The sequence below is a fragment of the Agelaius phoeniceus genome, chromosome 36 (genome assembly GCF_051311805.1).
Source record: "Agelaius phoeniceus isolate bAgePho1 chromosome 36, bAgePho1.hap1, whole genome shotgun sequence".
In the NCBI taxonomy this organism is placed as follows: Eukaryota; Metazoa; Chordata; class Aves; order Passeriformes; family Icteridae; genus Agelaius; species Agelaius phoeniceus.
In genome coordinates, this window is record NC_135300.1 from 623,229 (window position 1) to 645,688 (window position 22,460).

The 22,460-nt window shown below is 51.2% G+C and overlaps 3 protein-coding genes across 4 annotated transcripts in view; 2 read left to right on the forward strand and 1 right to left on the reverse strand.

Moving 5' to 3' along the window:
* NAPA (NSF attachment protein alpha) lies at window positions 1-12,286 on the reverse strand. 2 transcript variants are annotated; one of them, XM_077193043.1, is made up of 12 exons: window positions 12,146-12,286; window positions 11,490-11,691; window positions 10,758-10,837; window positions 9,535-9,651; window positions 8,017-8,063; window positions 7,097-7,174; window positions 4,800-4,855; window positions 3,185-3,269; window positions 2,858-2,962; window positions 2,255-2,323; window positions 1,650-1,697; window positions 1-1,031 (listed from the first exon to the last, which is right to left on the reverse strand). In XM_077193043.1, the coding sequence occupies exons 2-12, from the start codon at window positions 11,591-11,593 to the stop codon at window positions 930-932; spliced, it is 891 nt and encodes a 296-aa protein (XP_077049158.1). In that variant the 5' UTR covers window positions 11,594-11,691; window positions 12,146-12,286; the 3' UTR covers window positions 1-929. The 2 variants fall into 2 exon arrangements, with proteins under 2 accessions (XP_077049158.1, XP_077049157.1); XM_077193042.1 differs by having other exon boundaries at window positions 1,650-1,700.
* On the forward strand, window positions 11,592-15,518 carry LOC143696485 (uncharacterized). Its single transcript, XM_077192873.1, has 3 exons — window positions 11,592-11,794; window positions 12,362-14,489; window positions 15,486-15,518. Exons 1-3 carry the CDS (start codon window positions 11,592-11,594, stop codon window positions 15,516-15,518), a joined length of 2,364 nt encoding a protein of 787 aa, XP_077048988.1.
* Window positions 12,243-22,460, forward strand: part of BICRA (BRD4 interacting chromatin remodeling complex associated protein) — a 26,776-nt gene continuing 16,558 nt past the window's right edge. Inside the window, 8 exon segments of the mRNA XM_077193005.1 lie at window positions 12,243-12,319; window positions 16,816-16,861; window positions 17,838-17,880; window positions 18,444-18,468; window positions 18,471-18,508; window positions 20,252-20,492; window positions 20,495-21,850; window positions 21,853-22,007. Of these exon segments, the coding sequence (XP_077049120.1) occupies window positions 16,821-16,861; window positions 17,838-17,880; window positions 18,444-18,468; window positions 18,471-18,508; window positions 20,252-20,492; window positions 20,495-21,850; window positions 21,853-22,007 (1,899 nt within the window). The 5' untranslated portion in view covers window positions 12,243-12,319; window positions 16,816-16,820.

Consider the following 22,460-nt stretch of genomic DNA (forward strand, 5'->3'; position numbering starts at 1 on the left):
CCAAGTCCATGAATATTTAATGAGGGCCCGCGGGGGGCAGGGGCGGGGCCAGGAATGTTCTGGAAGGCACAGGGGGAAGAGGGGAATTCTGGGGGAATTTTTTTGGGGAATTTTTGCAGCATTTTTGGGGTGATCTTGAGGGGTTTATTGCTGGTTTTTTGGTGCTGTTTTGGGGGTTTTTTTGAGGTTTTTTTGCGGTATTTTTGTGGGATTTTGGGGGATTTTTTGTAGTATTTTGGGGGTTTTTTTGGGGGGTTTTTTGAGGGATTTTTGGGGGGATTTTTTACGTTTTTAGGCTAATTTTTGGGGGGGTTTTGGTGGGGTTTTTGTGGATTTTTGGGGTTTTTTTTTGTGGATTTTTGGGGGAATTTTTTGGGGGATTTTTGGAATTTTGGGGTATTTTTAAGTCAATTTTTTGGGGTTTTTTTGGGGTGTTTTTCGAGTCTTTTTTAAGGTATTTTTAGCCTATTTTTGTGGGTGTTTTGCGGTATTTTTGGGGGTATTTTTATCTTTTTTTTTTTGTATTTTCAAGATATTTTTGGGGTATTTGGGGGGTATTTTTAGCATTTTCTGAGGGGGTTTTCGGGGGTATTTTTATCATATTTTTTTGTATTTTTAAGATATTTTTGGGGTATTTTTAACACATTTTCTGCAGCGGGGGGTTGGGTATTTTTGGGGGTATTTTTAGCGTATTTTAGGAGGGTTTTGGGGGTATTTTTGGGGGAATTTTGAACACATTTTTACCATATTTTGGGGGTATTTAAAACACATTTTTACCATATTTTTGGGGGTATTTTAAGCACATTTTTACCATATTTTTGGGGGCATTTTAAGCACATTTTTACCCTATTTTGGGGGCTGTTTTTAGTATATTTTCACCGTATTTTTGGGGTGTTTTTGGGCTGTTTTTGGGGCGTTTTGGGGCGCTCTCAGCGCAGGTCCTGCTCCTCTCCCTGGATGCTCCTCTTGATGCGCAGCAGCAGCGACGTCAGCCACTGGTCCAGGCGGGAGATGGAGTCAAACTCCTTCACCTGCGGGGATTTGGGGGCAAAACGGGGAAATTTGGGGCGATTGGGGCACATTTGGGGGGATTTGGGGGCAAAACGGGGAAATCTGGGGCTTCTGGGGGGACTGGGGCACATTTGGGGGGATTTGGGGGGGATTTGAAGGGGTTTGGGGGAATTTGGGGGGGAAATACGGGGAACTGGGTGGGATTTGGGGTGAAATCCGGGGGATTTGGGGGAATTGGGGCTTTTCAGGGGGATATGGGGTGAAACTGGGGGAAATTTGGAGCTTTTGGAGTGAAATTGGGGGGGTTTGGGGCTTTCCAGGGGGATTTGGGGGGAAAATAGGGGGAATTTAGGTGAAATTTGGGGGAAATTGGGGGGATTTGGATTGAATTCGGGGTGGATCTGGGGTGAATTTGTGGGATTTAGAGTAAATTTGGGGATTTGGGCTGAATTTTGGGGTAAATTTGGGGGATTTGGGGTTCCTCACAAACGGTGTTGGTGACTGGGGGTGAATTTAGGGTAAATTGGGGATTTTGGGGTGATTTTGGGGGGTTTTGGGGGATTTTGGGGGTTTTGAGGTGATTTTGGGGTGATTTTGGGGTAATTTGGGGTGATTTTGGGGGGGTTTTTGCCACGTACGGCGTCGGTGAAGGCGTCCACGTTCTGCTCCTCGTGAGCCTCCAGCAGCTTCTGGGGAGGAGGAGGAGGAGGAAGGTGAGGATGAGGAGGAGCAGGATGAAGGAATGGGATGAGGATAATGAGGAAGACGAGGGGAGGAGGAGGAGGAGGGACGAGGATGAAGATGGTGAGGAGGATGAGGAGCAGGATGGGATGATGGTGGGATGAGGATGAGGATGAAGATGAGGAGGATACTGAGGGTGATGAGGGAGGGGAGGAAGGCTGATGGTGATGAGGATCAGGATGAAGATGAAGGTGATGAAGATGATGAAGATGAAGGTGATGAAGATGATGGAGATGAGGATGATGAGGGAGGGGAGGAAGGCTGATGGAGATGAGGATCAGGTTGAAGGTGATGAAGGTGATGATGATGAGGATGATAAGGATGAGGAGGCAGGGGACGAAGGCTGATGGTGATGGAGATGAGGATCAGGATGAAGATGATGAAGATGAAGATGAGGATGATGAGGGAGGGGAGGATCAGGATGAAGGTGATGAAGATGAAGATGATGAAGGTGATGAAGGTGATGATGATGAGGATGATGAGGGAGGGGAGGAAGGCTGACCTTGAGGAGTTTGCACTCGCGGCAGTCGGAGAAGGCCGGGAACATCTCCTCATAGCGCTGCACGGCCAGCTGCGGGCAATTAACGCTCGTTAATGCTAATTAATGCTAATTAATGCTAATGATCGCCTTGGCATCCAGCACACAGAGCTGGCTCAGGGCAGCCCTGAGGAAATGCTCCATTCCCATTGCCCCAAAATCCCAACTTTAACCCCAAATTAACCCTAATTCACCTCAATTTAATGCTAATTAACCCCTAATTAACACTAATCAGTTAATCACCTGGGCGTTGAGCATGTCCACGCAGAAGTGGCACAGGGCTGCCCTGAAGAAATGCTCCATTCCCAATCCCAAATTAACCCCAAATTCCCAAATTTAACCCAATTTTAACCCCTAATTACCCCCTAATTAACCCTAATTAACACTAATTAGTTAATTACCTTGGCGTTGAGCATGTCGATGCAGAAGTGGCACAGGGCAGCCCTGAAGAAATGCTCCAGTCCCATTGCCACAAATTAACCCCAAATTAACCCCAAATTAACCCCAAATACCCCACATTTAACCCCTAATTAACCCCTAATTAATGCTAATTAATCAGTTAATTACCTTGGCATTGAGCATGTCGATGCAGAAGTGGCACAGGGCAGCCCTGAAGAAATGCTCCTTGGCGCTGTACTTGAGCAGGGGGCTGTCCATGGCCACCGAGCCCACCTGGAATGGCCCGGAAAAATCCGGGAAAAAACGGAAAAATCCGGAAAAAAACCCGGGAAAATGAGGGGAAAAGCAGAAAAATGAGCAAAAAAAGGCAAGAAAATGAGGAAAAAAGCGGGAAAATCTGGGGAAAAGCAGGAAAATGAGCAAAAAAAAGCAGGAAAAGAGGAGGAGGAGGAGGAGGAGGAGAGGAGGAGGAGGAGGAGGAGAGGAAGGCCCCACCTGCTCGTAGATGTCGATGGCGCGCGGGAACTGCTCGAGCTGGGCCGCGTACGCAGCCACCTTCAGCAGGCACTTGTTGGCTGAGCTGGGGATGGGAAAGGGGCAGGATTGCCTGGAAAGCCCAAAATCCCCAAAACCCCAAAATCCCCAAAACCCCACCCAAAAAACCCCAAAATCCCAGGGAAACCCCACCCAAAAAACCCCACCCAAAAAAGCCCAAAATCCCAGGGAAACCCCACCCAAAAAACCCCACCCAAAAAAGCCCAAAATCCCGGGGAAACCTCAAAATCCCAGAAACCCCACCCAAAAAACCCCCAAATCCCCAAAACCCCACCCAAAAAACCCCAAAATCCCGGAAACCCCACCCAAAAAACCCCAAAATCCCCGAAACCCCACCCAAAAAACCCCACCCAAAAAACCCCAAAATCCCCGAAACCCCACCCAAAAAACCCCACCCAAAAAACCCCAAAATCCCGGAAACCCCACCCAAAAAACCCCAAAATTCCAGAAACCCCACCCAAAAAACCCCAAAATCCCCGAAACCCCACCTAAAAAACCCCACCCAAAAATCCCAACCGCAAATGGCAAATCCCGGCCAAAATCCCAACAAATGCACCCAAACCACCCCAAAACTGCACCAAATCACCCAAACTGCACCCAAACCCCCCAAAGTGCACCCAAACCATTGGATCCCTTGGAATTGGGATTTGGGGTCCATTGGGAGCAGGGCGGATTCAGGCTGGGGATCCCTTGGGATCCATCGGGATCCCCAGGATCTGTTGGGATTTGGGTCGGGATCCCTTGGGATCCCTTGGGATTCGGGTTGGGATCCATTGGAATCCACTGGGATCCCTCAGGATCTGTTGGGATTTGCATCTGGGATCGGTTGGGATCCATTGGGAACCCTCAGAATCCCTCAGGATTGGACCCAGGATCATTGGGATCCATTGGGAACCATTGGAACCCCTCAGGATTCGGCCCAGGATCATTGGGATCTGTTGGGATCCATTGGGATCTGTTGGGACCCCTCAGGATTTGGCTCAGGATCATTGGGATCTGTTTGGACCCATTGGGACCCATTGGGATCTATTGGAACCCCTCGGGATTTGGCCCAGAGTTGTTGGAATCCCTCAGGATCCATTGGGATGAGTTGGATCCATTGGGACCCCTCAGGATTCGGCCCAGGATCATTGGGATCCCTCAGGATCCATTGGGACCCATTGGAACCCCTCAGGATCCCTCAGGATTTGGCCCAGGATCCTTTGGGATCCATTGGGAACACTCGGAACCCCTCAGGATTCGGCCCAAGATCATTGGGATCAGTTGGGATCCATTGGGAACGCTCGGGAACCCTCGGGATTTGGCTCGGGATCCATTGGGATCCATTGGGATGCGTTGGATCCATTGGAACCCCTCAGGATTCGACCCAGGATCCGTTGGGATCCATTGGGATCCATTGGGATCCCTTGGGACCCCTCAGGATTTGGCCCAGGATCCTTTGGGATCCGTTGGGAACACTCAGAACCCCTCAGGATTTGGCCCAGGATAATTGGGATCAGTTTGGATCAGTTTGGATCCGTTGGGATCCGTTTGGATCCGTTGGGATCCCCGGTACCTGGTGGATTCCTCCCCTCTGTAGTAATCGGCCGCCTGCTCGTAGTGCGCCACGGCCTGGGGGCAAAAACGGAGAAATTGGGAAAAATGGGGGAATTTGGGAGCAGATCCCGAAAAATCCCAACAAAATCACCCGGGACAAACGGGATCCAGCAGGAAAACCACGGAAAATTCCAGAGAAATCACCCAAAAATCAGGGAAAAACCTCGGGGAAACCCAAAGAGATCACGGGAAATCCTGGGAAAGATCCCAGCAAAATCATGGGGAAAATTCCTGGAAAAAATCCCAGGAAAATCCTGGAAAAATCTGGAAAATTCCTGGGAAAAAACCTGCAAACCCCAGTGAAAATCCCAGAAAAACCTCGGAAAAGATCCCAGGGAAATCCTGGGAAAAAACTGAGGAAAAATCCCCCAAAAATCCTGGGGAAAAACACCTGGAAAAATCCCAAAAAAATTGCAGGAAAAAACCCTGGAGAAACCCAAAAAGATCCTGGAAAAATCTGGAAAAACTCCAGAAAAAAAATCCCAGGAAAATTCTGAAAAAAACCCAGGAAAATCATGGGGGGAAAATCTGGAAAAATACAGAAAAAAAAATCCCAGGAAAATCCCAGAAAAAAATCCTGGGAAAAACCCAGGAAAAAGTCCCAGAAAAATCCTGAAAAAATTCCCAGAAAAACCCTGGAAAAGTCCTGGGAGAAGAAAAAAAAAAAAAAAAACCTGGAAAAAATCCCAGAAAAATCCAGGAAAAAATGAGATTAAAATGGAGTAAAATTAGGATAAAAATGGAATTAAAATGGGATAAAAAAAAGATAAAAAAGGGATAAAAAAGGGACTAAAATAGGGTAAAAAAATGGGATTAAAATGGACTAAAACTTGGATTGGAACAGGATCAAAATGGGGTAAAAATGAGATAAAAAAGGGATTAAAATTGGGTAAAAAAAGGGATTAAAATGGGGTAAAAATGGGGTAAAAATGGGATAAAAATGGGATTAAAATGGGCTGAAACTTGGATTAGAACAGGATCAAAATGGGGTAAAAATGGGATAAAAAAGGGATTAAAATGGGATCAAAATGGGGTAAAACTTGGATTAGAACAGGATAAAAATGGGATAAAAATGGGCTAAAAAAGGGATTAAAATGGGCTAAAAATGGGCTAAAACAGGGATTAAAATGGGCTCCAAATGGGCTAAACGTGGGCTGAAGGTCGCAGAATTTCAGGTGGATCCCAGCAGGGAGGGAAAAGCTCCTGGGAGCCTGGAATTGTCCATCCCCGCCCCTCCCCCTCCCCAGCACTGCGGAAAATTCCGGAAAATTCCGGAATTCCGGCGGCTCCGGGGCCGCCCCCGCCCCAGCTGCTCCTGCTGGGCCCAGGCAAGGCTGGAAAAAGCCCAGGAAAAGACTGGAAAGGCCAGAAAAGCCCCGAATTCCCAGGAAAAAATAGGGAAAAAATCCCAGAAAATCCCAGGAAAAATCCCGGAAAAATCCCAGAAAATCCCAGAAAAATCCCCCAAAAATCCCAGAAAAATCCCAGAAAAATCCCAGGAAAAATCCCAGGAAAATAATTTTTAAAAATCCCCAAAAAATCCCCCAAAAGTCCCCAAAACAATCCCAGAAAAATCTCCCAAAAAATCCCAGAAAAATCCCAGAAAATCCCAGAAAAATCCCAGAAAACTTCCAGAAAAATCCCAGAAAATCCTGGAAAAATCCCAGAAAATCACAGAAAAATCCCAGAAAATCCCAGAAAAATCCCTGAAAAAACATTTTAAAAAATCCCCCAAAAATTCCCCAAAAGTCCCCCAAAAAATCCCAGAAAAATCCCCCAAATTTCCAGAAATTTCCCAGGATTTTCAGGGATTTTTCTCCAGGATTTTTCCCCGAATTTTTAGGATTTTCTGGGATTTTTTGGGGGGCGGATTTTTCCAGGATTTTCTGGGATTTTTCCGGGATTTTCCCCAAAATTTTTAGGATTTTTTTGGGGATTTTTTCCAGGATTTTTCCAGGGATTTTCTCTGAATTTTTTCAGATTTTCCAGGATTTTTCCAGGGATTTTTCCAGGATTTTCTGGGATTTTTCTGAGAATATTTCCAGGATTTTTTGCTATTATCATGGAATTATTTCTTTTTAGAATTTTCCCAGGTTTTATTGGGATTTCCCTGGGATTTTGTGCTGTTTTTTGCAGATTTTTGGGGGATTTTTCTGGGATTTTTCCATTATTTTTCGGCGGGGTTTTTCTGCAGGGATTTTCATGGGAATTTTGGGGTTTTTTGGGTTTTTTTTGGGATTTGTTTGGGGTTTTCACCTTCTCAATGTCCAGCAGGTCGCTCTCGTAGATCTCAGCAATGGAGATGTGGTGCTTGGCAGCGATGGTGAAACGGCCCTGGGGGGAAAATGGGGAAAAATGGGGGAAAATGGGGAAAAATGGGGGGGAATGGGGAAAAAATGGGGAAAAAATGGGAATATTCCAGGGGAAATGGGGGAAATGGGGGAAAATGGGGATAAATGGGAATATTCCAGGGGAAATGGGAATAAAACAGGGGGAAAATGGGGAAAAATGGGGGAAAATGGGGGAAATGGGGGAAAATGGGGAAAATGGGGAAAAACAGGGGAAAATGGGAAAAAAACAGGGGGAAATGGGGAAAAATGGGGGGAAATGGGGAAAAATGGGGAAAATGGGGGGAAATGGGGAAAAATGGGAAAAAATGGGGAAAATGGGGAAAAAACAGGGGAAAAAACAGGGGGAAATGGGGAAAAATGGGGAAAATGGGGAAAAAATGGGAATATTCCAGGGGAAATGGGGAAAAAATGGGGCAAAATGGGGAAAAATGGAAAAAAACAGGGGGAAATGGGAATATTCCAGGGGGAAAGGGGAGAAAACAGGGGAAAATGGGAAAAACTGGGGAAAATGGGAAAAAAACAGGGGAAAATGGGGAAAAACAGGGAAAAATGGGAATATTCCAGAGGGAAATGGGAGAAAACTGGGGACAAACAGGGGAAAATGGGAATAATCCATGGAAAAATGGGAATTTCCCAGGAAAACAGGAGGGCCCTGGGCTGGGGTGTGGGAGGGGGAAGAGAAACCCCCAGATCCCAAATTCCAGGGGGAAATTTTGGGGGTTCCAGGGGGGAATTTTGGGGATTCCAGGGGGGAATTTTGGGAATTCCAGGAGGGAATTTTGGGAATTCCAGGAGGGAATTTTGGGAATTCCAGGGGGGTCTCACCATGTCCGTGTAGATCTCAATGGCGCGGAGCAGGCACGTGACAGCCTCTGGGAAATAGGGAAAAATTGGGAAAAATTGGGAAAATTTGGGGAAAGGGGAAAAAAAGGGGGAAAAATTGAAATGGGGCCCCAAATCCTCGTGATTGAACCACAAAATCTTTGGGATCAGAGCCTGAAAATTTCCAGGATGGGACCTGAAAATCTTTGGAACAAAGCCCAAAATCTTCAGGATCAGAGCCCAAAATCTTCAGGATCAAACCCGAAATTTCTCAGGATCAGGCCCCAAAATCTTCGGGATCAGAGCCCAAAATTCCCCGAATTAAAATCTAAAAAATTCAGGATTAGAACCCCAAAACCTCAGGATTGGACATCCCGAGAATCCTTGGGATCAGACCCCAAAAACTTTGGGATCAGAGCCTCAAATTTAAGGATCTGACCCCAAAATTGCCAGGATTAAAACCTAAAAAATTCAGGATTGGACAACCCCAAAATCCTCAGGATCTGACCCCAAAAAACTGGGAATTCTGCTCATAAAATGCAGGAATTCTGCCCAAAACTTTGGGAATTCTGCCCAAAAAATGCAGGAATTGAGCTCAGAACTTTGGGAATTCTGCCCAAAATCCTGGGAATTCTGCCCAAAATACGCAGGAATTGTGCTCAAAACTTTGGGAATTCTGCCCAAAAGCCACAGGAATTGTGCTCCAAACTGGGAATTCTGCCCAAAACTTTGGGAATTTTGCCCAAAATCCCGGGAATTGTGCCCAAAGCCGTGGGAATTCAGCTCCATCTGCCGGGCTCAGGGATCCCCGGCTGGGAGCGGATCCCGCCCCCGAATTCCTGGGGAAAAGTGGGAAAAAAAAGGGAAAAAAAAATGGGAAAAAGTGAGAAAAATGGGAAAAAAATAAAGCCAGGCAGGAAGGTCACGGGAGACGGAAAAATCCAGGAATTTTGGGGGGTTCTGGGAGTTTTAGGGGGATTTTTGGGAATTTTAGGGGGATTTGGGAAGATTTTAGTGAGACTTTAATGGGATTTAACAGAATTTTAATGAGATTTTAATAGGATTTTAAGGGAATTTTAGAGGCGTTTTAGTAGGATTTTAGTGGGATTTTACTGGAATTTCAGTGGGATTCTAATAGGATTTTAAGAAAATTTTAAGGAAATTTTGGTGGGGTTTTAATAGGATTAAATGGGATGTTAGACAGATTTTAGTAAAATTTTAATGGGATTTTAATGAGATTTCAGTGAGGCTTTAATGGGATTTTAGAGAGATCTTAATGAGATTTTAGTGGGATCTTAATGGGATTTTAAGGGTTTTAGTAAGATTTCAATGAGATTTTAATGGAATTTTAGTGAGATTTTAATAGGATTTTGATAGGGTTTTAGTGAGATTTTAATGGGATTTTAGTGAGATTTTAAGGGAATTTCAGTGGAATTTCAGTAGAATTCCCTCCCCCACACCCCCACCCTCCCAAATAATTCCCAAAATTCCCCAAATTCCCCAAAATTCCCAGCCCCCTACCCTGTGGATCAGCCTTCTTGAAGGCGTTGCCGGCATCCACGAAATTGGTGGCGGCGTCGTGTTTGCTCTGGAGCTGCAGCTGCAGCTGAGCCGCTCGGGAAAAGGCAGCCCCAGCCTCTGGGAACAGGGAAAAACAGGGAATTAACACCTGGAATTAATTAATAATTAATGAGAATTGATGGGGAATTCATGGGGAATTGATGGGGAATTGATGGGGTCAGTGATGGGGTCAGTGATGGGGAATTGCTGGGGAATTGATGGGGTCAGTGATGGGGTTGGAGCTGCAGCTGAGCTGCTCGGGAAAAGGCAGCCCCAGCCTCTGGGAACAGGGAAAAACAGGGAATTAACACCTGGAATTCACTGGGAATTAATTAATAATTAATGAGAATTCATGGGGAATTCATGGGGTCAGTGATGGGGTTGGGTTTTGCTCTGGAGCTGAGCTGCTCCCCAGGAAAAGGCAGCCCCAGCCTCTGGGAACAGGGAAAATCATGGAATTAACACCTGGAATTCATTGGGAATTAATGAGAATTAATGAGAATTGATGGAGTCATTAATGGGGAATTGATGGGGTCAGTGAAGGGGTTGGGGTTTGCTCTGGAGCTGCAGCTGAGCCGCTCGGGAAAAGGCAGCCCCAGCCTCTGGGAACAGGGAAAAACACGGAATTAACACCTGGAATTCATTGGGAATTAATTAAGAATTAATGAGAATTGATGGGGACTTGATGGGGTCAGTGATGGAGCTGCAGCTGCAGCTGAGCCACTCAGGAAAAGGCAGCCCCAGCCTCTGGGAACAGGGAAAAAACATGGAATTAACACCTGGAATTAATTAATAATTAATAAGAATTCATGGGGAATTGATGGGGTCATTAATAGGGAATTGATGGGGTCAGTGATGGGGCTGGAGCTGCAGCTGAGCCGCTCGGGAAAAGGCAGCCCCAGCCTCTGGGAACAGGGAAAAACACGGAATTAACACCTGGAATTCATTGGGAATTAATTAAGAATTAATGAGAATTGATGGGGAATTGATGGGGTCAGTGATGGGGAATTGATGGGGTCAGTGATGGGGCTGGGGTTTGCTCTGCAGCTGCAGCTGAGGCGCTTGAGAACAGGCAGCCCCAGCCTCTGGAAACCAGGGAAAAAGATGGAAAAATGTGGAATAAATATTAAGAATCAATCAATAATTAATTGGTAATGAATGGGAGTTTTCCTGGCCCGACTCACGGCTCCAGTTCTTGGCCATTTTGAAGAGGTTGGCAGCGCGGGTGTAGCACTCACAGGCCTCCTCCAGGCGTGAGGAACCCCTGGGGAACAGGAAAATGGGCATTAGTCCAGGAAAAATGGGAATTATTCCAGGAAAAATGGGAATTCTGGGAGCTATTCTGGGAATTCTGGGGAATAAAACCAGAATTATTCCAGGAAAAATGGAGTTTGTCTGGGGAAAAAGGGAATTACTTTGGGAATTCTGGGTGGTGGGGAAGGAACTGCGGTGGGAAAAGGGGAATTGGGGGAATTTTGGGTGCCCCCCTCAAGAAAATCCCCAAATTTCCCCCTCAGGACCCCCCAGTTCTCCTCCCCCACCCCAATTCCCCTCACAACTCCTCAGTTTCCCTTCCCCCACCCCACTTTCCCCTCACGACTCCCCCAATTCCCCTCAGGACCCCCCCAATTCTCTTCCCCCACCCCCAATTCCCCTCACAATTCCCCTCCTCCACCCCCAATTCCCCCTCAGGACCCCCCAATTCCCCTCAGAACCCCCCAATTCCCCTCCCGCACCCCAATTCCCCTCGCCCCCCCCACATTCCCCTCACGACTCCCCCAATTCCCGCCTTTTTCCCCCCCATTTTCCCGCCCTTTCCCCCCTCAGGCCTCCCTGTCTCCCCTTCCCCCCCGTTCCCCTCAGGCCTCCCGCGGCCTCCCCGGCGCCGCCGCCCGCCCCGTTCCCCCCGCACTCACCCGAAGAGGCCCCCGAGGAAGGACTGAGCCCCCCGGACCTTCCGCTCGGCCTCGCTCAGCAACCGCTGCGCCTCCGCTTCCTTCTCCGCCGCCATGGCCGCCATGACGGCGCCGCCGCCGTCCCACGTGACCCCCGCGCCGCGTCACGTGACGGGGAGCGCCCCCCTCCGCAGCGCGTGGCGCCCCCTGGCGGGCGGGAGGACTGAGGAGAGCGATGTGTGGGCGTGGTTTATGCAAATCAGGACGCGCAGAGGGGACGGGCATAACTCAGTGTTGGGGGCGTGGTTTGTGATGATTTACGGCTTGTGGGGGCGTGGCTTATGCAAATTAAGAGTATGGGGTTGTCGACGGTTTGTGATGGGGCGTGGTCTATGTAAATGAAGCACCCAGGCCTGGCTCGCTGAGCATCGGGGCGTGGTTCATGCTAATATCCAGATTATGAGGCGTGGTTTATGCTAATACCCACCCTGCTAGGCGTGGTTTATTCAAATGAGAGGTCCCTCACGGGGGGGGCTTGGCCGCTGAGGCGCCAGCGCGGGGGCGTGTCTATTCTAATGCCTGTCCGGGGGCGCGGTTTATGCTAATCAATTCCTCCCCGTCCTTTCGCAGGGGGGGCCCGGTACAGAGAGAGGGGATCCCGTTAAACCCCCCCTGACCTTTCCAAGTGCCCTCCCGGTCGTTTCCGGTCCGCGTTGAACGGCGGCGATGTGGCGGCCGCGATCAGGCATCGCCGCGAACCCCTAAGCGGCGGGGCCCGCCGGGGTCCTGGCGGCGTTGCCCGTGCGGGGGCGCCTGGGAGACCCCGCGCCGGGCGCCGCTGAGGCCTCACGGTGAGTCCGCCACAAAAAAAAAAAAAAAAAAAAAAATTAAAAATCCAAAATCCCCCAAATCCCCAAAATCCCCAAAAGCCCCGAAACGGCCCCGAATCGCGGCTCTGTCGCGACAGCGGCGGCGACAGCGCGGCCGCGCCCCCTCACCCCCCCCCCCCCTCCTCAGGCCGGGATTTCCCCCCCCCCTCCTCTCCCCCCTCACGGGGCCGCCGCGCCCCCTCCCCCCCTCCCCTCCCCCCCCCCGCGCGCACCGGGACAGGGGGGGCGGGGCCCCTCCCCCACCCCCTCCCCCACCCCCAGCGGGGCCGTTCGGGCCCGGTCCCACCGGGATAGGGGGGGAGGGGAGCGGGGTGGGGCCTTCGGCCTCCTCCTCCTCCTCCTGCTGCTGCTGCTCTTCTTCCTCTTCCTCTTCCTCCTGCTGGCGGCGGGGCGGGCGGGGCGGCCGGAGCCTTCCTCACCCTCATCTTCCTCCCCCTGCTCTGTGTCTGCCTCATCTTCCTCATATTCCTCATCCTCACCCTGCTCTTCCTCTTCCTCGGCCTCTTCTTCCTCCCCCTGCTCTGCTTCCTCTTCCTCATCCTCGTCCTCCTCATCCTCTTCCTCCTCTTCCTCACCCTGCTCTGTCTCACGCTCCTCTTCCTCTGCCTCAGTCTCTTCCTCCTCATCTTCCTCTGCCTCATCCTCATCCTCATCCTGCTCTTCCTCCTCTTCCTCTGCCTCAGCTTCTCTGCCTCTTCCTCATCTTCCTCTTCCTCGTCCTGCTCTGTCTCTGCCTCTTCCTCCTCATCTTCCTCTGTCTCTTCTTCATCCTCACCCACTCTTACTCCTCTGCCCCTTCCTCATCTTCCTCTGCCCCTGCCTCTTCTTCCTCCTCTTCCTCTGCCTCAGCTTCTCTGCCTCTGCCTCGTCCTCATCTTCCTCTTCCTCGTCCTGCTCTGTCTCTGCTTCTTCCTCCTCATCTTCCTCCTCCTCACCCTGCTCTTCCTCTTCCTTGTCTGCCTCTGCCTCCTCATCTTCCTCATCCTCCTCCTGCCTCCTGCTCTTCCTTTTCTGCCTCTTCTTCCTCCTCTTCCTCCTCTTCCCATGCCCCTTCTTCATCCTCCTCTTCCTCCTCTGCTTCTTCCTCCTGTGCCTCTTCCTCATCTTCCTCACCCTGCTCTGTCTCATCTTCCTCATCCTCTTTTGGTTCTTCCTCCTCCTCCTCTTCCTCTCCTTCCTCCTCCTCCTCAGGGCTCTGGGAAGGAGCTGGGCCGGGGGTGTGTGGCCTTCATCCCCTCCTCATCCTCCCTGGGGAGCGGCTGCTGTTGGGGTTGGGGCTGGAGCCGTCCTGCTCTTCCTCCTCCTCTTCCTCCTCCTCTTCCTCCCGCTCTTCCTCCTGCTCTTCATCCTGCTCTTCCTCCTCTTCTTTTCCTTTTCCTCCTCTTCATCCTCATCTTCCTCATCTTCATCCTCAGGGCCTGCTCCTGGCCTGCTCCCCCCTTTCTGCCCTTCCTCCTCTTCCTCCCATTCTTCCTCCTCCTCTTCCTCGGGAGCTGCTTCGGGAATGTCCCAGCTCTGGCTCCATCTGTGGCCTTCCTCCTCCTCCTCTTCCTCCTCCTCTTTCTCCTCCTCTTCTTCTTCCTCTTCCTCTCCTTTTCCTCCTCCTCTTCCTCTTCATTTCCTTCTCCTCTTCGTCTTCCTCATCTTCACCTTCATCCTCCTCATCCTCAGGGTGTCCCTGGCCTGTTCCCCCCTTTCTGCTCTTCCTCCTCATCTTCCTCTTCCTCCTCATTTCCTCCTCTTCCTTTCCTCCCCTTCCTCTTCCTCCTCATCCTCAGTGGTTCAGTTCTGGAGCTGCCCCCGGCCTGTCTTGCCCTTCCTCCCCTTCCTCCTCCTCCTCTTCCTCCTCTCCCCTCCCCCTGCTCAGGTTCAGAATTTGGGATTTCCCCTCCCCCCTCCCAGGGCCCTGAAATCCCAAAAATCCCAAAAAATTCCAGGAATTGGCCCCAAAATCCCGGGAATTCTCCCCAAGAATCGGCGCCCCCTGCTCCTCCCTCGGGGCCTTTTCCAGGCTTTCTCGGGAATTCTGGGACTTTTTGGGATTTCTGGGATGTTCTCGGGAATTCTGGAGAGTTTTATTGGGAATTTTGCAGTTTTTCAGGAATTTTGGAGGGTTTTTGGTGGAATTCTGGTGATTTTTTTTGGTGGAATTTTGGGGGTTTGGGGGGGAATTTTGGGGGATTTTTCGGGAATTCTGGGGGTTTTGGGAAATTCTGGAGGCTTTTATTGGGAATTTTGGAGGTTTTTTTGGTGGAATTCTGGTGAATTTTTTTTTGTGGAATTCTGGGGGTTTGGGGGGGAATTTTGGGGGATTTTGTGGAATTTTGGGGTTTTTGGTGTTTCTGGGGAAACTGAGGCACGGAGAGGGGTGGAAGGGGGAGGGGAATTCTGGGGGTTCCAGCCTGGATGGGGCTGGGGCTGGGGCCTGGAGTAACCCCAGAGTAACGGCGGAGTAACAGCGGTGTATTCCTGGAGTAACCCCAGAATAACCCCGGAGTAATCCCAGAGTAACCCTGGAGTATTGATGGTGTATTTATGGAGTAACCCTGGACTATTCCTGGAGTATTGCTGGTGTATTTATGGAGTAACGCTGGACTATTCCTGGAGTATTGCTGGTGTATTTATGGAGTAATCTTGGAGTATTCCTGGAGCAGACCCAGAGTAACTCTGGAGTATTCATTGAGTGACCCCAGGGTATTGGTGTTGTATTTATGGGAGTATTCCTGGAGTAACCCTGGAGTAACCGCAGAGCAACCCCAGAGTACCCCAGGATATTGGTGTGGTGTTTATGGAGTAACCCTGTAGCAACCCCAGAGTATTCCTGGAGTAACCCCAGAGTGTCATTGTTGTGTTCTTGGAGTACACCCAGAGTAACCCTGGAGTAACCTCAGGGTATTGCTGGTGTATTTATGGCGTAACCCCAGAGTATCCCTGGAGTAACCCCAGGGTGTCATTGTTGTGTTCTTGGGGTAGACCCAGAGTAACCCTGGAGTAACCCCAGGGTATTGCTGGTGTATTTATGGAGTAACCCCAGAGTAACCTCAGGGTATTGGTGTGGTGTTTATGGAGTAACACTGGAGTATCCCTGGAGTAACCCCAGGGTGTCATTGTTGTGTTCTTGGGGTAGACCCAGAGTAACTCTGGAGTATTCCTGGAGTAACCCCAGGGTAACCCCTTGGAGCATCCCCTGAGTATGGTGGGCAATCTGTGCCGTGTGTAACCCCTGAGTAGGAGCTTGGGGCTGGAATTCCAGCCTGGAGTATCCCCAGAGTATCCCCGGAGTATTGGGCAGGATGCTGGGAATGAGGCTCTGAGTAACCCCAGAGTAACCCTGGAGTATTCTTGGAGTATCCCCTGAGTATGGGATGGGATCTGTGCCGTGTGTAACCCCTGAGTGGGAGCTTGGGGCTGGAATTCCAGCCTGGAGTATCCCCAGAGTATCCCCAGAGTATCCCCAGAGTTCGAGGTCCAGGTCTGGAGTATCCCCTGAGTGAGAGGTCAAAGGTTGAGCTCTGAGTATCCTCTGTGCATCCCTGGAGTATCTCTGGAGTATCCCCTGAGTGAGAGGTCAAAGGTCAAACCCAGAGTATCTCTGGAGTATCCCTGGAGTAAATCCCCCCCCAGTCCCATTCCAGGGCTCAAACTGGACTGGGGAATCCCAAACTCGGACATTTTCCCAGGGATTCCCCCCAAAAACCACAACAAAAATGAGAATTTTGGGGATTTTTCTCTCCAAAACTGTGACAAAAATGAGAATTTGGGGATTTTCCCCCAAAACTGTGACAAAAATGAGAATTTGGGGATTTTCCCCCCAAAACTGTGACAAAAATGAGAATTTCGGGGATTTTCCCCAAAACCATGTCAAAAATGAGAATTTGGGGATTTTCCCCCAGAATTCCCATCAAAAATGAGAATTTGGGGATTTTTCTCTCCAAAACTGTGACAAAAATGAGAATTTGGGGATTTTCCCCCAGAATTCCCACCAAAACTGAGACTTTGGGGATTTTTCTGCCCAAAACCGCATCAAAAATGAGAATTTTGGGGATTTTTCTGCCCAAAATTGTGACAAAAATGAGAATTTGGGGATTTTCCCCCAGAATTCCCACCAAAAATGAGAATTGGGGGATTTTCCCCCAGAATTCCCATAAAAAAATGAGATTTTTGGGGATTTTTCTCCCCAGAACTGTGACAAAAATGCGAATTTTGGGGATTTTCCCCCAGAATTCCACCAAAAATGAGAATTTTGGGATTTTCCCCCAGAATTCCCACCAAAAATGCGAATTTTGGGGATTTTCCCCCAGAATTCCCACCAAAAATGAGAATTTTGGGGATTTTCCCCCAGAATTCCACCAAAACTGAGACTTTGGGGATTTCCCTGGGGTTTCCCCTGCCCAAGGGGGGAAGGCCCCGGGGGTTTTCCGGAAGGTTCTGGGCGCTGACGCTGCCTCTCCTCGCAGTTGTCATGGATGATGAAGACGGCCGGTGCCTGTTAGACGTCATCTGGTGAGGCCGGAATGTTCCGGAATCTGCTGGAATTCACCTGGGAAACAGGGCTGGAAATGGGGGAAACACAGGAGGGAAATGGGGGAAAAATGGGTGGGAAATGACCCAAAAAAATGGGTGGGAAATGGCCCCCCAAAAAAGGTGGAAATGGCCCAAAAAAAAGGCAGAAAATGGTGAAAACAAAGAAGGGAAATGGTCCAAAAATGGGTGGGAAATGACCCAAAAATGGGCAGGAAATGGCCCCAAAAAAAGGTGGGAAATGGTAAAAAAAAGGAGGGAAATGGCCCAAAAAAAAGGCAGAAAATGGTAAAAAAAAGGAGGGAAATGGTCCAAAAATGGGCGGGAAATGACCCAGAAATGGGCGGGAAATGGTCCCAAAAAAAGGTGGGAAATGGCTCAAAAAAAGGCAGAAAATGGTAAAAAACAAAGGAGGGAAATGGTCCAAAAATGGGTGGGAAAGGGACCAAAAATGGGTGGGAAAGGACCCAAAAAAAGGTGGGAAATGACCCAAAAAATTGAGGGAAATGGATCAAAAAAAGCTGGGATATGGTCCCAAAGAAAGGCGGGAAACAGGCAAAAAAAAAAAGAAGGGAAATGGCCCCAAAAAAAGGTGAGAATTTGGTTCCAAAAAATGGGAGGGAATGGGCAAAAAAAGGTGAGGAATGGATCAAAACACAAGATGGGAAATGACCCCAAAAAGGAGGGAAATGGTCCCCAAGAAAAGGCTGGAAAGGGGAAACAAAAGGTGGAAAGGGGCCCCCAAAAAAGGTGGGAAATGGTAAAAATAAAAGGTGGGAAATGGGTAAAAAAAGGCGGGAAAGGACCCCAAAAAAAGGAGGGAAATGACCCAAAAAAGGTGAGAAATGGATAAAAACAGGTGGGAAATGACCCAAAAAAGGGAATTTTGGCCAGGGAGGGCGAGAAATCCCAAATTCTGCGGGATTCCCCCCTGAGGCTCCTCCCCAATCTCTCCCAGCGATCCGCAGGCCCTGAACGATTTCCTCCATGGATCCGAGAAGGTGAGCGCCCCCAAATGCCCCAAATCCCCATTTCTCCTGAAAAAATCCTGGTTTGCTTTAAAAAAAATCCCATTTTCCTGAAAAAATCCCGGATTGCCTGAAAAAATCCCATTTTTCCTGAAAAAATCCCGGATTGCCTGAAAAAATCCATTTTTCCTGAAAAAAATCCCATTTTTCCTGAAAAAAATCCCATTCTCCATTAAAAAAATCCCATTTTTCCCTTCAAAAAAATTCTATTTTTTCCATTAAAATCCCCCCATTTTCCCCCCATATTTTCCCATTTCCCACACTTTTCCCCTTTTTTCCCCATTTCCCCCATTCTTTCCCCTTTTCCCCTAATTTTTCCCCCATTTTTCCATTTTTTTCCAATTCTTTTCATTTTCCCCATTTTTCCCTTTTTTTTTGCATTTCCCCATCATTTCCCCCATTTCTTCCCCATTTTCTCCCCAATTTTCCCAGATTTTTTCCCATTTTCCCCTCAGTTTTCCCCCATTTTCCCTCAGTTTCCCAATTTCCCCTCATTTTTCCCAATTTCCCCTCATTTTTCCCCATTTCCATTGCAGATTGACAGCGATGATCTCCTGGACAACTCGGGGACGCCGCCAGCGCCTTCTTCGAGGGGGCCGGGGTGGGTGTGGCCTCCCCTCCCCCCTTTTCCTGCTTTTTGGGTGCAATTCCCGGGAAAAAAACCCCAAATTTTCCAGGAAAAAAACTCCAAATTTCCCGGGAAAAAACTCCAAATCTCCAGGAAAAAAAAAAACAAATTTCCCGGGAAAGAACTCCAAATTTCCCGAGAAAAAAAAACAAATTTTCCAGGAAAAAACCTCCAAATTTCCAGGAAAAAACCTCCAAATTTCCTGGGAAAAACCCCCAAATTTTCCAGGAAAAAAACTCCAAATTTCCTGGAAAAAACCCCAAATTTTCCAGGAAAAAACCCCAAATTTCCTGGGGAAAAACCCCAAATTTTCCAGGAAAAATCTCCAAATTTCCTGGGAAAAAAACCTCCAAACTTCCCAGGAAAAGCCCCTCAAATTCTGGGGCAAATCTCCCTGGATTTCCTGGGAAAACCCTCCTGCGTTTTGGAGGAAAACTCCCTGGATTTCCTGGGAAAACCCTCACAGATTTCCCAGCAAAACCCACCAGATTTTGGGAGAAATGTCCCCAGATTTCCTGGAAAATCCCACATTGGGTCCCATTGGATCCCGTTGGGTCCCGTTGGGCTCCGTTGAGCTCTGTTGAGTCCCATTGGGTTCTGTTGGGCTCAGTTGGGTTCCATTGAGGTCCCCAAACCCTTCTGAGCTCTGTTTGGGCCCACTGGGTTCTGTTGGGCTCAGTTGGGTCCCTCTGAACCCCTCTGAGCTCCATTGGGTTCCATTGAGCTGTTGGGTTCTGTTGAGCTCCATTGGGCCCCACTGGGTTCTGTTGAGCTCAGTTGGGTCCCATTGAGGTCCCCTGAACCCCTCTGAGCTCTCTTGGGTTCTGTTGGGCTCCATTGGGTCCCATTGAGTTCTGTTGGGTTCTGTTGGGCTCCATTGGGTCCCATTGGGTTCTGTTGAGCTCAGTTGGGTTTCTCTGAACCCCTCTGAGCTCAGTTGAGTTCTGTTGGGCTCTGTTGGGTTCTGTTGGGCTCAGTTGGGTCCCATTGGGTCCTGTTGGGCTCAGTTGGGTCCCATTGGGTCCTGTTGGGTTCCATTGGGTCCCATTGGGTTCTGTTGAGCTCAGTTGGGTCCCTCTGAACCCCTCTGAGATCCATTGGGTTCCATTGAGCTCCGTTGGGTCCCATTGGGTTCTGTTGGGCTCAGTTGGGTCCCATTGGGTTCTGTTGGGTTCCATTGGGCCCCATTGGGCTCAGTTGGGTCTCTCTGAACCCCTCTGAGCTCCATTGGGTTCCATTGAGCTCCATTGGGTCCCCTGAACTCATCTGAGCTCCACTGGGTTCTGTTGGGTTCTATTGGGTCCCCCAAACCCTTCTGAGCTCCATTGGGTCCCATTGAGCTCTGTTGGATTCCCTTGAGCTCTGTTGGATTCATTTGGGTTCCATTGGGTGCCGTTGAGTTCTGTTGAGCTCCGTTGAGCTCCGTTGGGTTCCACTGAGTTCTGTGGAGCTCAGTTGGGTTCAGTTGGGTTCCATTGAGTTCTGTTGGGTTCCACTGAGTTCTGTTGAGCTCCATTGGGTTCCATTGAGCTCCGTTGAGCTCAGTTGGGTTCCATTGAGTTCTGTTGGGTTCCATTGAGTTCCACTGAGTTCTGTTGAGCTCCGTTGGGTTCCATTGGGTTCTGTTGGCTTCCTGAGCTCCCTTGAGCCCCCAAACCCCTCTCACCCCCACCCCCCTATCTCCCCCTAACCCCTGCCCCTTTGCCGTCCCCGCAGCTGCACGGCCAGGAGGCCTCGGGGAACCCTCTGAGCTCGGAGCCCAGCCAGCCCCCGGCCAGCGTGGACCTGGACTTCCTGGAGGATGACATCCTGGGCTCTCCGGGCGGCGCCGGCGCGGGCGCCGAGCAGCCGTGCGACATCCTCCAGCAGAGCCTGCAGGAGGCCAACATCACCGAGCAGACGCTGGAGGCCGAGGCCGAGCTGGACCTGGGCTCCTTCCAGCTGCCGGCGCTGCAGCCGGTGGTGCAGGCGGCCGCGGCACGCCCCAGATCTTCTCGGGCGGCGCCGACCTGCTGGGGCTGCAGCCGCCGGCCGTGCTGGCGCCGCAGGCCCTGGTGCAGCCTCCGGACGTGGTCAACAAAGCCATCAGCGTGCAGCCCTTCCTGCAGCAGGTGGGGCTGGGCAACGTCACCATCCAGCCGCTGCCCAACCTGCCCGGCTTGCCCAACGGCAGCCCCGGCGGCGCGCTGGGGCTGGGCCCCATCCAGGTGGTGGGCCAGCAGGTGATGGCCATCAACCAGCCGGCGGCGCCGCAGCTGCTGGCCAAGCCGGCGCCCGTGGCGGCCGTGGGCGGCTACATCGCCCAGCCCGAGGCGGCGGCGGCGGCGCAGGGAGCGGGCTTGGTGATCCAGAAGAGCCTCCCGGCCGTGGCCACCACCACGCTCAACGGCAGCTCGGTGTTCGGCGGCGTCTCGGCGGCGTCGGCGCAGCCGCTCACCGTCACCTCGGGGCTGGGCGGCTCCTTGGTGCCGGCGCCCAACGTCATCATCCACCGCACGCCCACGCCCATCCAGCCCAAGCCCGCCGGCGTGCTGCAGCAGAAGCTCTACCAGATCACGCCCAAGCCCTTCGCGCCCGGCGGGGCCCTGGCGCTGCCCGGCGAGGCGCCGGCCAAGGCGCAGCAGAACCTCACCTTCATGGCCGGCAAGGCCGCGCCCAACGTGGTGCTCCAGGGCTTCCCCCCCAACGTCTTCAAGCCGCCGCCGCCGCAGCCGGCGGCGCTGGGCAAATCCATGAGCGTGCACGTGCTCAACCAGGGCGGCTCCATCGTCATCCCGGCGCAGCCCTTCCAGGGCCAGAACCAGTTCCTGCTGCCGGGCCAGCTGGCCGGCGCCTCGGTGCCGCTGCCGCAGCCGCTCTCGGCGCTGCCGGCCAACGTCGGCGGCCAGCTCCTGCCGGGCGCCGGCCAGGCCCACATCATCGCCGGCCAAGGCGCCGGCGCCGCCCAGCTGCTGGCCAACCCCGCCCTGCCGGCGCAGCTGCTCAACCAGAACCTGGCCGGGCAGCTGAACCTGGGCCCGGTGCTGGCGTCGCCGGGCGCGGCGGGCACGGCGCACATCCTGTCGGCGGCGCCCATCCAGCTGCAGCCGGGCCAGCCGGCGCCCGCGCTCTTCCAGATGCCGGTGTCGCTGGCCGGGCCCCTGCCCAGCCCCGGCTCGGCCCCGGCGGCGGCGGCGCCCACGGTGATCCAAGGGGTGACCCTGGCCAGCCCCGTGGCCATGCTCAACGCCGGCGACGGTTTGGGCGCCGCCGTCAGCATCCAAACGGCCGCGGCAGCCCCGGCGCCGAGGCCGGGCCCGGGTCTGGCACCGCCGGCGGCACCGCGCAGCCCCCGGCGACGCCGGCACCGGCACCGGCCCAGCCCAGCCCCGGCCTGGCCGGCAGCCCCGAGAAAATCCTGCTGGGAACGGCACCGGCGGCAACGACGACCGCGGTGATGGGGCAGGACGGGGTGCCCATGTTCCTGCAGCAGGTGCGCCGCAAACGCGCCGCGATGATGGGGGGATGATTGGGGGGGATTGGGGATATTGGGGGTTATTTTGGGATTTTTGGGAGATTTTGGGGGTTATTGGGGATTTTTTGGGGGATTTTTTGGGGGATTTTTTTGGGAATTATTGGGAGTGTTTGGAGATTTATTGGGAGTTATTGGGAGATTTATTGGGGATTACTGTGGTTTATTTGGGTTTATTGGGAGTTATGAGGGATTTATTGGGAGTTATTGGGGTTTATTGGGGGTTATTGGGGTTTATTGAGAGTTATTGGGTTTATTGGGAGATTTATTGGGGGTTGTTGGGAGATTTTTTGGATTTATTGGGGTTTATTGGGGATTTATTGGGGTTTATTGGGAGATATTGGGTTTATGGGGGACTTATTGGGAGATTTATTGGGGTTTATTGGGCATTTATTGGGAGTTATTTTGGGGATT

What these genes read in the sequence shown, in the direction of transcription:
- LOC143696485 (XM_077192873.1), top strand. Translation starts at nt 11,592, where the DNA reads ATGACGGCGCCGCCGCCGTCCCACGTGACCCCCGCGCCGCGTCACGTG. An exon ending in TTTGTGATGATTTACGGCTT is followed by an intron (nt 11,795 to 12,361) that starts GTGGGGGCGTGG and finishes AAAAAATTAAAA; the next exon opens with ATCCAAAATCCCCCAAATCC. An exon ending in GGGTTTTTGGTGGAATTCTG is followed by an intron (nt 14,490 to 15,485) that starts GTGATTTTTTTT and finishes TTCTTGGGGTAG; the next exon opens with ACCCAGAGTAACTCTGGAGT.
- NAPA (XM_077193042.1), bottom strand. Translation starts at nt 11,593, where the DNA reads ATGGCGGCCATGGCGGCGGAGAAGGAAGCGGAGGCGCAGCGGTTGCTG. An exon ending in CAAGAAGGCTGATCCACAGG is followed by an intron (nt 8,064 to 9,534) that starts GTAGGGGGCTGG and finishes CCTATTTCCCAG; the next exon opens with AGGCTGTCACGTGCCTGCTC. An exon ending in TGGACGCCTTCACCGACGCC is followed by an intron (nt 1,032 to 1,649) that starts GTACGTGGCAAA and finishes AAATCCCCGCAG; the next exon opens with GTGAAGGAGTTTGACTCCAT.